Source organism: Ciconia boyciana, chromosome 3 (genome assembly GCF_034638445.1).
Source record: "Ciconia boyciana chromosome 3, ASM3463844v1, whole genome shotgun sequence".
Taxonomy (NCBI): Eukaryota; Metazoa; Chordata; class Aves; order Ciconiiformes; family Ciconiidae; genus Ciconia; species Ciconia boyciana.
This window is the reverse complement of record NC_132936.1, coordinates 74,629,560-74,643,471: the sequence shown is the minus strand read 5'-3', so window position 1 is coordinate 74,643,471 and position 13,912 is coordinate 74,629,560. Positions and strand designations below refer to the sequence as shown.

At 34.9% G+C, this 13,912-nt stretch overlaps 1 protein-coding gene across 1 annotated transcript in view; it reads left to right on the top strand.

The window, feature by feature from the left end:
* Positions 1 to 13,912, top strand: part of ADGB (androglobin) — a 130,682-nt gene that overhangs the window by 36,596 nt on the left and 80,174 nt on the right. Inside the window, exons 9-13 of the mRNA XM_072857952.1 lie at positions 1,143 to 1,271; positions 7,216 to 7,310; positions 9,828 to 10,002; positions 10,790 to 10,880; positions 13,703 to 13,847. Of these exons, the coding sequence (XP_072714053.1) occupies positions 1,143 to 1,271; positions 7,216 to 7,310; positions 9,828 to 10,002; positions 10,790 to 10,880; positions 13,703 to 13,847 (635 nt within the window). The remainder of the gene's footprint in view (positions 1 to 1,142; positions 1,272 to 7,215; positions 7,311 to 9,827; positions 10,003 to 10,789; positions 10,881 to 13,702; positions 13,848 to 13,912) is intronic.

Below are 13,912 nucleotides of genomic sequence, written 5' to 3'. Positions count from 1 at the left end.
TAGGTATAGATATTCATTTTCTTCAAGAGCTGCTAGTCCTATTTACATTTAAATGAAAAAACTTGGGTTTAGAAACTTATTTGTTCTGGTATATTATTCTTCAATATTTATATTTGAGACTGAGTTTTCTTAGTTGCTGTTTTTAACTTGAAGGCATGGATGCAATTTCTCAACACTTCTAATGTCTTTGAAAGGTACAAATCCTATATTGTAATTTCTATTTCTTCCTAGATTTAAAAAAAAATCCCTGCATTCCCCACTTTGAATCCCAAATACTTAGTCCTAATGTCAAAAGTGTTATAAAAATATTAGACGAGACCTGGCTGAGGGGGTATTGTCTTTTCTTAGGAATTCTTGCTATTATTTTATGACCCACCCACCACTGTAGTAGATATTTCAGGGTTTGGAATGGACATGCACAGGGATGAAGCCACTGGGAACAGCACTGTCATTCATCCAGCAGGGTGCTGTAATTTATTCCCAGAAAACTTTGTAAATTTAATCCTGCCTAAGACTTAGAAATTCTATTAGTAACTATTAGAAACAGCAAAGAATCAGGGAAGCATTCTATGACGATACAGCTCTGTAGTCTCCAACTCTGAGGCTACAAGCTGTGTTCTGATGCTCTATTAATGTTTGGGATTTTTTTAATTAGAAATTTTTCCTGTAGTCTAAGTTCTAAGGCTTGAAAGAAGGTTCTGACTGTGGGAGACTTTCTTCTTCCATCTCCATTGGGAACCTATGCCTCATCTATGTTATTTTGGAAATTACTGATGCATGGGAGCAGGGACAAGAAGAAAACATTTGACACAGTGCCAGGAATTCAGGAATTCCAAACATTATAGCAGGGACATGAGAGTTGTGCACTAACTGGAAGGTGGGACTGAAGCCTTCCTGGCCCCTTCTCAGTAAATCTGTGTTTACACCTTAAAAATTAATTTTTTTATTTTTTATTTATTTAAACTGAATGACATTAGTTCTTTATTGTATCTCAACTCTTCTGACTGGAATAGTTTGTGGTTGATTTTTTTTTTTTTTAATTTATCTAAAATGTCATTAAAACATTTACAGAGTGTGAGACTTTATGACTGAAAGTTTGTGCCTGAAAAATAAAAATATTTAATCTTTATTTTGCTTAATAGAAAAAGCAGAGCAGAGAGAAATTGGAAAGAAGAAAAGCAGAGAAGGAGAAAAAGAAAAAAACAAGTTAGCAGTTCAGCCTTCACAAATGTTGGCAGAAGCCCAACATTCTCTTCAGACCTTAAGTGAAAGTAAGTCCTATTCTTTTGAAGCTAAAAATAAGAACAGGAGATATATTTAAAGCAAAGGGCTTTGCTTTTATTTGGTTTTGAACTTAATTGGGGGGAGGTTAAATATACTAATTTGTTAAAAAAATTGCAATTCTTTACAGGCTGCATTACAGACTGAAGTCACTATAACCTATTAAAATCCTATAACTTATATTAAGAACAGTATTGCAGTAATTTGTGTTTGATGTCAAAATGTAAGGTAATGCTATGCAGAATATTTGGAAGTTGCTGGACAGTCATGTAGGACCAATATTTCTTCTACTGGTTACCTGTCTTTCTGTAGTAAAAAAAAAAATCTTCCTCTCTAATAACTTGTTTGTTCAATATCTACTTTATTCAGTAAATTGCAGTTGGAAAAAGCAGGAATGCTTCTTTGTTGAAGGGCAGGGGTACAAGGTGGCCAGAAATTTTCATTAGAATTCACTCCATGATTTAATTGTTTAATAAATTTGTTTTCTCTATCTTGGAAATATATTTTGATGAATTTATTTTTTGTATTGATACGTTCATGATAGCTCAAAAATTAAGTAAATTCTTGCTTTGTGCATTAAAATTAATTATTTTCTTTAATAAAACCAAAATACAATTTAAACAAACCACAAGTAAATGCTTGTATATATAATATATGTATATTTTATAAATATACTTGTAAATAATCAGTCAATAAGAATTGTCATGCTTACTATCATAAAGCATAGAAAGTCTTCATAAATTTACATTAAGCTGATTTGCTTTTGTCGTTGCTTATATTTGCATACATGTAGCATAGCTAAATGGCTAGCAGAAGGAAACATATTTATTAACTGGAATATTATCTAGTTGCAAATCAACAGGTAAGAATAGGTAGAGCATCTTTCTTTGTGAAAATAACTACAAAGTAAAAATGTATAACAAGAATGAAACTCACTATGAAAACTGGATTCCTGCTTCTTGATTTAAATCCTGATTAAAAATGGTGGTTTAAATAATTTTAATTTATAGCAAACCAATATTGCTGTTTGTCATCAGCAGATATATTAATTTGAATTCCTGCCTTAGATACTACTAAAGGAGTTAAACAGCAGTAAATTTTAAAATGTATTGCAGGAACATAGTTTGCTTTAGTGGTAGTAGTTGTGGAATAGGAAATAAGGCATATCACATGTATATAAGGAATATGCCCAGTACTCAAGAACATTGTGGGGAAAAGAAAGCAAAGGAGAAGCAGAAGGATTCAAGTTATGAATTCTAGAAATTGTGTGAAATGAGTGAAAGAGCATTAAAAATCATCAGGCAGTGTTTCCACATGAAGAACCACATGACATTTTGATATTTGTTCTGCCATTTAAAGCACAGTTTATGGTGTTTTCTGAAAGATAGTTAGTGGCCTGTGAAGAGGTTATTTGGAAAGATTATTAGTTCAGGGCTCAAATACAATGGTCAGAGAACACTTTTATCCTAGGTCTGAACCAGAAAAGAGTTTTGAAAAAGAGTAAGAGGTAGATATCTCACTAATAAACTTGGTAAGAATTTGAATAGAAGTAAATGTGGAGATTGTAAAGTCAGAGGCTGTAAGACATGGAGCAAATTTAAGATTATTAGACTGCAAAGAAACAAAAAAAAAGAACTGCAATTTGAAATAATACTGAATTAAAATGCATTTTTGTTGTGAGATTGTAGCCACAACAGAAAAAGCTTGCAGGCTTTATGAGACAGATGGCCTGCAGAGAGTGACCCAGGACAGTAGAACCATTTTTGTGCATAAAGTAACATTTGAAACTAGGGCTAGGTTCAAAGTCAGACTCCAGAATTAGTAGTTGTAAAAAGTTTCTGAATTGTTCTTGGGAATTTTGTAACAGTGACCTTACTTAATGCAACAACTTTTTTTTTTTTTTTTAATGTAAGCGGCTTGAAAAGTATTTCATTTCCAGTACCATAGAAGTGCTTATTTCCCTGCTGCAGGTTTTCACGCTACCTATTGAGTGTGAGGACTTTAAGGGAATTGTTCTTCTTTCTGTCATAAATATGAATTATTTCTAAAGAAGTATTTAACTACTCTTGATATCACTTACTTACATTTTACTTCTAAAATGGCAAAACCTTTTGTATTCATTACCTTGTATATTCATTACCTTGTTTAGTTTCATACACATTGACATACCAGTTACTTCTAAGTATTCTGAAACTTCTTTTGCGGGCTTTTGATTTTGTGTGGGTTGTAACGTTGTGGTGGGTTGATGCCGTCTGGCAGCTAAGCCCCTCTACTCAGTCGCTCACACACTCCCCACCAGCAGGACAGGGAGAGAATCAGAAGGACTGAACCTCTTGCTCACCCCCAACCTACTCGGTGGGGCAGCGAAGTGAGAAACTATGTGAGCTCTGTTCAGCAATAGCTGACACATTGGTGCGTTATCAACACTGGTTTGGTCACATATCTAAAACACAGCACCATACAAGCTGCTTTGAAGAAAGTTAGCTCCATCCCAGCTAGACCCTATACAAATGTATAAATACAGTTCTGAATCACTTGCACACTCAGACCAATGCCTGCTGCACCCCCCAAATACAACATGAGTTGCAGGACCCTTGAAGCGTTGAACCTGTTTCACTATTCATCCTATTGTGTGGATCCAGCAGAATAACAAGCCCTTCACCTGATCAGCCAGGGCTCTTCCCAAGAGCAACCAGCTCTTTGGTCCTGTGGTTTATCAGCCAGCCAGTCCTTGGGAAGCTTTTGTAGACAATTCATACGTTCCTACCGTCCCGTTTTAGCACACAGTCTGCACTCTTCCACTCATTAGCCTTTTCTTCTAGTAACTATTTCTCCTTTCATACCTAGGAAGTCCATTCATTCCATAAAGAGTTTTTATGTTGATATGATATGAGCTACTTAGGCCCCTTGTTCCTATAAAGACCCACCACTCTACTTTCCATTTATGTTTCTAGACTAATGATTTTCCTAATAATTTCTGAACTGCTGGAAAGGGAATGCTGTTCCACTGGAGAGGGCACTAGCCAGAAATTTGGGAGTTTGTTCTACAAACCAGCCATTTATTTTTGCTAAGTCTCATTGTGCCTTGATAACAGTTTTGTAATGAGAGATAATAATATTTTCTTTGTCACTTTCTATGTCACAGAAGTGTTGGGAGATTATTATTATTATGTTTAAAAATTTCTGAAGTCATACAAGTAGATCTGAAATGTTAACCATCAGAGTCAATGAGATATACATAACACATAACTGTGAAGTTCTTTTCATTTTCCTTTTGCCTATTCAAAAGAGTTTTCATTTACAAGTAGGGACCAGAGCCTAATATTTTGTTCTGGTTTTTCAAATGCATATTATCATTCTGCAATATTTATGTCAATTCTGAAAAGCACATAGGTCATTTTTCTGAAGACTAAAAAAATACTCGCCAATAGGCAAAGCTAATCCATGCCTAACACAACAACAGAGGTTAAAACATGAGCTGCGCACCTGATAAGAAGGATATTGAAAGCCAGCTGAAGTGTTTTGGAAAGTTAAAACTCAGCATCAGCTCGTCTGACAAATAAATATTTAAGAGAAACCTTAAGATATAGTGAGAATTTTTTTTGCAAGTCTTCCAAACCCATGATTTTTTAAAGAATAAAAATGGTTAAGAATATTAAAAACAACAATTTTCATTCTTTGGCCTTTCTTTTTAAGTGGCTGGATAGATTATATATTACATGGATCAATTCAAATGATACTTTCCCTTTTCCCAGGGACTGAAAATTTATTCAGATTGTGTAGTACACACTCCCTGTAGATGAATTTGCAAAGCCACAAATGTGAAACATAAGCAGCTACAAGGAATCAGAAATCTTTAACAAAGCACCGCAGAATTCTTAAATCCAGACTGATGGATATAAATAATAGGCTTTGCTGAATCTAACTGGTTTGTTGTACCATATGTTATAACATTTTTCATCTAATAATACAATTTTATCAAGGCTATCGGTTTTAACTAGTTTCCCTAGATGCTGAATTCACACTAATCAACAGTACACTTGGTGGCAAATAATTTGCATACATCCTCCTCATTTTTTGTACAGTGAAAAATGATCAAATCATTTATTATTTTTAAAAGGTACTGGCATAATGTACAAAATCTTTCTACTATTGTAATAGTATTATTAAAGTGAATATGGTGTGCCTGGTTAATCATTTGCATGCTCTAATAATTTGTTCATTACTGTTTATTGTCTGCCCTGCAGACTTTTTATTTCACATCCCATCTGGACTGAGTATGACAGCTTTACATTCCACCTGGTATTTGATTAAATACTTTTATTTGAGAAATACTTCTCACATGCAATGAGATCGGTGTGCCTTGTGGCATGTACTCTTCTGTAATGTGTAGTACACCGTAGCTACTACTGCTCTATTTGTAACAGATCAGATATGTCAGTAGGGTCTGAGATCAAACCTAGATTATAGCCTTGCTTTTGAATAAGTTGAAACCCACAGCTAACACAAGAGCTGCAATTAACACAGGAATCACAAGCATGTAGTGAGAAATATTAAGAATCCACTGGAAAGTAACTCTTGACTTACTATCAGCTTATATTGAATTGAGTAATTGAATTTCTGGAAGAATATTTAAGATGCAGAGATATCTTACTGCTTTAAGAAAAAAACATTGCATGCCTTCTAAACAAATGGATTTTAAGTCTGAAAAATTGTATTTTCCAGCCACTTGCCTATCTTTCCTTTTCCTTTCTTTTCCTTTTTCTTTTCTTTTCCCTTTTTTCCTTGTATGCAGACAGCATTGTCTTATTCCATTTCACAGAAAATACCTATTCTTAGAGCACCTTCCAGTTGAATACTTCCTAAACAGAGGAAGCAATTATCCTATGTCTGTGGTGGAGCTGAAGGAAACAAAGACAAAACATTCTGATGAAAAACAGGTGTCACAACCTGTGTACTGAAATCCTGTCTTCACATGCTTTCTTAGATGACTAAGGAAAAAGAGGGAGAAATAGATACCCTTCTTTTTGAGCTGACTTTTAGGTGAAACCACAGACCTATATTTCTAGTATGAGATTTTTTAGACTCTCAATTTCCCTTCAGCATGAGTGAACCGGCTGTCAGCAAGACAGCCTTGGTTTCTCTTCATCATTCAGGAATTAGCAATGGTTTCTTTCACAGATACAGGTGTGAGACGATTGCGTGGTTGCCTAGTGCAACAGATTTCTAGGGGTAACAAAGGAAACATACCCTTGCTTTTATGCCTTGCCTATGGCAGAATTACAGGAAAACAAGCTTCCATAAGGCATGTGGGGTAGGAGCTATGGGGTCACCACCTCACACTTTCTGAAGCAGCCATCATTACCTCCATTTTTCCATCTCCTTGACAGAAGTAAGAGCAGTAACCCTGGTTTACAAGCACTCTGTTTCTCAAACTACTTGTCTCAATCTTCATATCCATTGGCAGGAGTGGCCAGAGCTCTGACTTTTGATACTTTTGCTGGCAAGATCAAATTTTGCTTTCACCACTGAGAAGCCTTTAGCTAGTACTGACCAATCAGTATGTTTTTACTTCATCTGCCTGGACGATGTGTATCGTCTTCTTCATGCTAGGAACTAGTCTTTTTAAAGGTTGAAGAAAAATAAAAGAATAATGGCGAGAGCTGTTGCATTTCTAAGTTGTCGTTCCTGTTATTCATTTGTTTAAAAGAAGTAAAATATGCAAAAGTTGTCAGTGGTCTAAATAGGCAAGGATTAAAACAATGTGTTTTTTCTGTCCATGGCTTCTCTTCTGCATATTTTGCAGTGAGCTCTTGTTTTGAATGAAATAACAGAGTCAGACAAAGAAAAGAATAATAAAAATAAGGCAGAGAAAGCAGAATAATTTATTTACTGTTTACCCTGTTCTAAAGCATGTTAATGTTTTCTCTGTAGAACCTTCTGTGCCCACCCAGCCAGAAATGGCCGTGTATGCTGGCTGTATACCACTACATTTGTTTGAAGAGGATATTTTTTCATTAGGGCAGATGGTAAGATTCTATGCTCTCAGGACAAGAACGCATTATGTATTTTATTATCAGGGTGTTTCATTTTCTAGCAACCACGTTGTAACAGAAATAAAATTAGTGTAGTGAAACAGTCACCAGGTAATGATTATCAGTTAAATTTATATTTCAGCACTTCTGTATTCTGATCATGCATTTTCCTGCCACAGCCCTGCTCATTTTATCAGCTTTACTCCACTTTCCCCTGGATCCCAAGAGCTGAAGTCTCCTGGGAGAGGCTAGATGTGGACTAGAAAATGCATCATGATGAGATACTTCTGAATTGAAAGACTAATTATTTGAAGGACTACTTGAAAAACATGAATTTCAGGTTTTTTTCAGACTACAATTAATGACTTCTCTGATATACATTTTCCGATATGTTGTTCTATAAGAAATAGCATGTTTATATTCATTTCTATCATTAGTGGTGTAAACCGGTGAAAGCAGCTGGAGAGAGTGTAGCAATTCATGCAGCTGGGGTAAAAACAATGCTTAAATTTCCATTTAGTCACTCACACTCTATAGAAAGCTATTTATAATGCCAGAGCAGGCTTTCTTCAGTTGATTATTAATTAGATTTAATTTTTTATACATTTAAATCATATTTATCATAATTAGAACATTAAAATTTAAGCTGCCTTCTCATAAAACTGATAGGCTTCATAAAATAAAGAAATTTCCAGAAATGGTTTGCAGGTGTTATGCTTTACTGCTCTTAATTCTTGAACTATTTTCTTTTCAAAAATTGTGCTGTGAATTTTATGCTGTTTTGAAGACTAGCTTGTTCTCTGTGATTTTATTTTAATTTATATTAGTTTAACCTCTCAGACAATACTGTCTTTTTGCTAATAATAAATAATACTAGTCATCAAAAAGCAAACTGGAAATGGTGAGATGGGGTTGTATCTTTTCTGCCACCTAAGGACTTGAGTCTCAAACTTGGCTTCAGTCTGTTAGGGTACAGAGATTACTGAAAAAGAGGCATGGCAGGCCAAATAGGATGAGGCAGATGAATCTATATGTCTAGAACAGTATTTTAGTAAAGTCTGATAGAAAAATGGAAGTTGACAGAAATTAAACATAGAAGTGTAGTGGATTTCTTGTGGGCCTCAGTTAAAAAAGCCAATTTTCAAGCTTTCTTTGGGGGCTGAGAAGTACTGCACCGATAGAAATAATTAAAGTTTGGAAGAGTGGATTCATTTTTTGGCATAAGAGTTGCTCCCTATATTTGGAGGAAATTTTGTCATTGACTGCAGTTGTGCCAGAATTTCCCTCCAGAATTTTTGCAGTATCCCTTTTAGCTGTGCTTTCTAGTGTGTATGTCCTTGGATTGATGTGGCTTGAATTTAATTATCTTAAGTTTGCTCAAATAAAATGAAAAAAATCAATAGTTGAGTCATTCCAGTGTGTTTCCTGCTCGGCAGCTAACAAGTTCTCCTTTATGGCACCTAACTGTTCATCTTCAAAATCCTTTATAATCTCAGAGGTTTTAACTTGCATTTTTAAGTTGTTTGAATATGTGTGTACCCAGTCACCACTCCTGTAATATAGGTTTATAAATTCAGAGATCGAATGAGGCTGATATATTGCTTGTGTTCCTTAATGTGTTTAATTTGATCCTCTCCCTTTAAATAACCACAGCTACATTCTTCTCTGCAGTTTGTAATTATAGAACCTCAGGAACATTTGACAATGAGCAGGAGCAATCAGAGACTTGCTGATGAACATGCTAAAGAAATAAGTTATGGGTGATTTATTTAGCAAGTCAAAGAAGGTGTATTTTTAAAATAAAAAGGATGTACAAATCTTGTAACAGAACTTTCAGTAGTGAAAAATGTTAAGTACTGGACCATTATTATTTTAATGGGAAGAGCACCACTCAATGTCCACATCTAAAATTGCTCTTAAGTCTATTGCTAAGGGCTTTGGTATATGGGACAACTGTAGTGCCTTTAATGTGTTTTCTAAATTAACCAGCAGATAAAATGCTTAACTTGAATGATGTATTGGTTCAAAGTGATATTACATTATGGAGATTTCACAAGTTATCTAAAAGACCGGTTGCTTTTAGAATTCTGCCACTTTATAAATTCAACGTGAAGGAACGACTTTTTCCTCAGAAAAAGTATTTTTAAATATGTTTATTTAAAACAAAATGTTGTCACTGTTGTTTTCTTACATCTTCATTCTGCTTCACTGGTATGTTTTCTGTAGCACCTAAAAGAATATGGTTATATAAGTAAGTTGAAAGAAGTGATTAATCTATTATGAAAAGTAAAATAGATGTAAACACTTCTAAGTATTCAATTATACTTTTTCTGCTTAATATCAAATCCTAATTAGAATGTTTTTGGATAGCCTTGTCAGGTGAATGATTTTTGTTTCATTTGTTATCCAAGATGTTAGATCCTTTTGTGTGCATACTGTTCTTTTTTGAGAGAGAGATATGATGAGAAATGAGAGCTGACCCCAGTCAGATTATCTTTCCATGTTTCATAGGCTGATTCTTCAGAGAAGCTGAGGCAATATGGGCTTTCCCACGTATATAGCCATCCTGTCCTGGTTACCAGAACGAGGTCCTGTCCTCTGGTAGCACTACCACAACCACCACCAGTTCCTCATTGGAAGCTTTTCCGTCAGAAAAAGGAAACTGTTGTGACATCTGAACCTCAAGGTTTGTCTACTCAAACCTCCAAAATAAATTTGTAATTAGATTTTAATTATTATAAACATTTTCAGAGCCATACTTATCATCTGTTAGCTCAATTTCAATAGAACTTCCCTAGGGATTACTCTTTCTCTCTTTTATTTTTGCCAATTTTGCATTACTTCCCCTTAGCTTTATTATTTCTTAAATGCTTTGAGAAGTGTCTTAATTTATCTGTAAAAAAGCACTCTACTCCACTGGAGAAAATGAAGAGGGAGTGTTATCAAAGCAAAGCAGAAGCTCTCTGATGCAGATCCATGAAAGCTTCTGAACACCTTTTAAACCTTTAAAGTATGTGACTAGTCTTGCTGCAACAACTCATAGTTTTAGGGGTAAACTTGTTCTAGGGTTTGCCTATATTACATAATGGAATTAAATGCATGATATGAGATAGCTTGAATATGAAAACATTACAGGCATGCTAGCAAAATATACTGGGATCAGAAACAGAGAAAATTAGCAAAGGCAGAATGTGCTTCCATAGTTGTTTTGAGCTACTTTGGATAACCTTACATATAGGTTAAGCACACTTTTAATACCTTGCAGGCTGGGGATCAGAATGTTAAGCACTTGTTTTTACATGATATGTCACCTAAAGCCACCCATGGTTGTTCTCTTCCATTCAAGTGTATGCGATGATACTTGGAAAACAGAATTATTTAGGGTTGATGAGTCTCCTATGGAAATTATTTGTCAAAATTACAGTATTAAATATTTCTTATGAATATATATTTAACAAGTTGCTTTTTTCCAGAGCCTGTGGTAAAGAAACCTGAAGAACATGTTGAGATTGCTAGCCTATTTTTGAATTACAAATTGAATCTTATCACAATACCCACAGACATGTAAGTATTCAATGAAGTTTCAGCCTTAACATCCTATTGTTAGTCCATTTCACTGTGAAAGAGCAATGGCTGATCTTTACTTGTGTCACAGGGAAAAACTGCTCACTTCATGTAGTTTAAAGCATATCAGGATCAGAGCACTCTATTGTTCTACTGATGTCACATAATTAATTGGCAATCAGTGAATTGTACATTTAGGATCAATATCAGCAGTATAACAGATAAACCACTATAGCAGATGCTTACAAAATGTTAATAAACACCTACAAACTTCTGAACACCTTTCTGTAACTAATCCCAAGAACTTCTAATCACAGAGACATACACATGCAATTATACGCATCCTCCTGGTATTCTGGGTTACAAGCAGACATTCTCTTTTGGGAGTGCAGGTTCTTCTACTGGCACACACCTCCTATTGGAGATGCAAGTTGGGATGCTCTAAGCTTTATATGCTGCTCCCTACAGTCTGCTAATCTACACGCTAGTGAGAAAGCCCACCAGGAGGTGGGCATGCCCACACCTGAGGGGTGGGTCCCTACTTGTCACACCCTGTGCAGACAGTCCCCTAGGTGGATGCACACTTCTCAGGGCATCCAACATTGAAGGGCAGGGAAGTCTGTCAGGAAAAAACACTTTGCCAGTTTCTCTACTCAGTGGGCCCAAAGACGTAGAATATTCAATAGATCACTTCCACCGGAAATAGGAATATTCTTTGATATCTTTCAAATTTTTCTTCAAGCTACCAGTCTCTTTCAGTTCTTGCCATAACAAGGAAGTCATTGACAGGCTAGTCAGTACTTTCATGGGCATCGCATATCTGGCATGGAACAATTCATGTTAATGTTTATGAATAAAACAGGCCATTCTCTGTTCATTATAGTTGTTACAAGAAGCCTGAGAGTGCAGGTGAAGCAGCTCATGCTCAAACCTCAACTTTGTATAAATGCCTTGTGTTAAAGACTGTTTGGAAGTCCTATAAACCCGTGAAAACCAGGGTCTTTAAACAAGGTGTCTTAGAGAAGAAGTTTCAGAAATTGATGTATACACCACTTCTAGTCAATATTCAATATTTAGCATAAGACTTGCTCACTGACAAGAAAAGAAGGATTACCGTTAAGTGTATAAGGGCCTTGGGTTTCTTCCTGTGACCCACTGCATAATACATTACTGTCAGACTTCAGCTTATGATATGGACATTTGGTAGACAACTGCTAGAATGTCCTCTCTTTTATTCTGACTCAACTCCTGACATAGGAAGCATTGAATGTATCACATACGAAGTGAACACCAAAAGGTTTATGTTATTTTGGAGGACATTTCTTTTCTCGAGCCTGAGTCCAACAACAGTTTGTAAATTGTTGGACGTGTGTGTGTATTTTTTTTAAGGTGTGTACAGCTTTTGTTAAGTACATCTCTAAGTAAACTGAATAAATTACATACTTGAAAGGTTCTGCATTTTGATCATCATGATTGGATGGGCTGATAATAAACCAGTTAGAGTTTTTTGAGGGGTTTTTGGTTTTGCCTTTTTTTTTTTTTTTTTAACAGCAGCATTTGTCCATGGAAGAAATGACCTTGGAATATTCTGGGAATATCATTGTTTTGCTGATACAGTTGCATTTTACTGGTTAAAAATACATTAAATTACTTATTGTTTGTTTTCAAATAGTAGAAGTAGAAATACATAAAAATAATCTAAGCAATATCCATTAATAGGTTATTAAAAGAATGAGAGAATAATAATAAAGTTGTTGAAGTATTTGCATGTTAACATATTTTATATTGTATTTTCATATTTAATAGATTGCTTCATGGTCAACTCACCCCATTTTGTCAAGGACAGTTTATTTAATGTGCTAAGTTTCCATGACAATTAGCTAATTTAATCTTGTGATTTAATTAACAGGTAGTAACCAAAAATATATAGCAATTATTAGCATTTCATTAAAGTAATATAGCTGCCAAAATAAGATAAGGGACTTAGATACACAATTGGGACTGAAACTGTTTTTAATCTCTTGCTTTTTTTCTAATAAAATCTTTTGAAACATTCAAAGGAAAGATAATTGTGACTGTGTTACTGCTAAAGATCTTGATATTTCATTATCTGAGTCCTTAAGAAGCTGGTTAGATAACACATGCTTCCATTTCACTCTGTTCTTTATTGCTGCAATAACACAATTAGGTATTTATGTCTAATTGGCATGTGTGCAACATTGTTTTCATCTTGTTCTCCTAGTTCACTTAACAAGGAAAGAGTTATTTATATTTCCATCAGTTCTTACTTCTGCCTCCACTGAAGTCAGCAACAGAGCTTTCTTTTACTATAGCCAGAATAGGCCTTGCACAGGTTTCCTTGGTTATCGTGTGTTTTAGCTGTCTGGTAGCTATGGAGACCCATTTTGAGGGAAAAGACAAAAAACTATTCTGACACAAAACACTTTTTTTTCCCCTGCCGCTATTTAAGTAGTGCACATTATAAATGTTTTTTCTTGTCTAAGGGCCATAGAAATGTATTCACTTCTGGCATTATCATCTAGTTTTCCTCAGCTGACTTGGGTTTTGGTTTTTTGAGGGTTAGTTAAGAGGGCAACAGTTCACATCATCTGAGCGTAGATATGTGTGTAGTGCCAAGCCAGTAATGATAAGGAATATATGTATATATGTATATATAGATTTTGTGCTGCCCTATAAAGCTGTCAAAATAAAGGAGGGACAAATTATTTTGACAAAATTCTGTTAAGAATAGTGGTTATGAAGACTGTCATTTGAAGGTAAATGTATAGATTAAAGTGTTTGAGTTTTCTTTTATTATTTAGCCACTTTCCGCAGTCTACCATCAAAAAAGGATTTCATTCTGCATCCTGTCTCCCTTCTGTTACTGAAAGTGATGAAAATGTAACTGACAGTAATGTGGATATGAATCAAAGTGGTAGACACTCTAATGCAGAAGATTATTCTCAGGTAATAATTTTCCTAATTTTTTTTAACTTGACCTAGTTTTATATTCCACAGGATAGTAAATATTA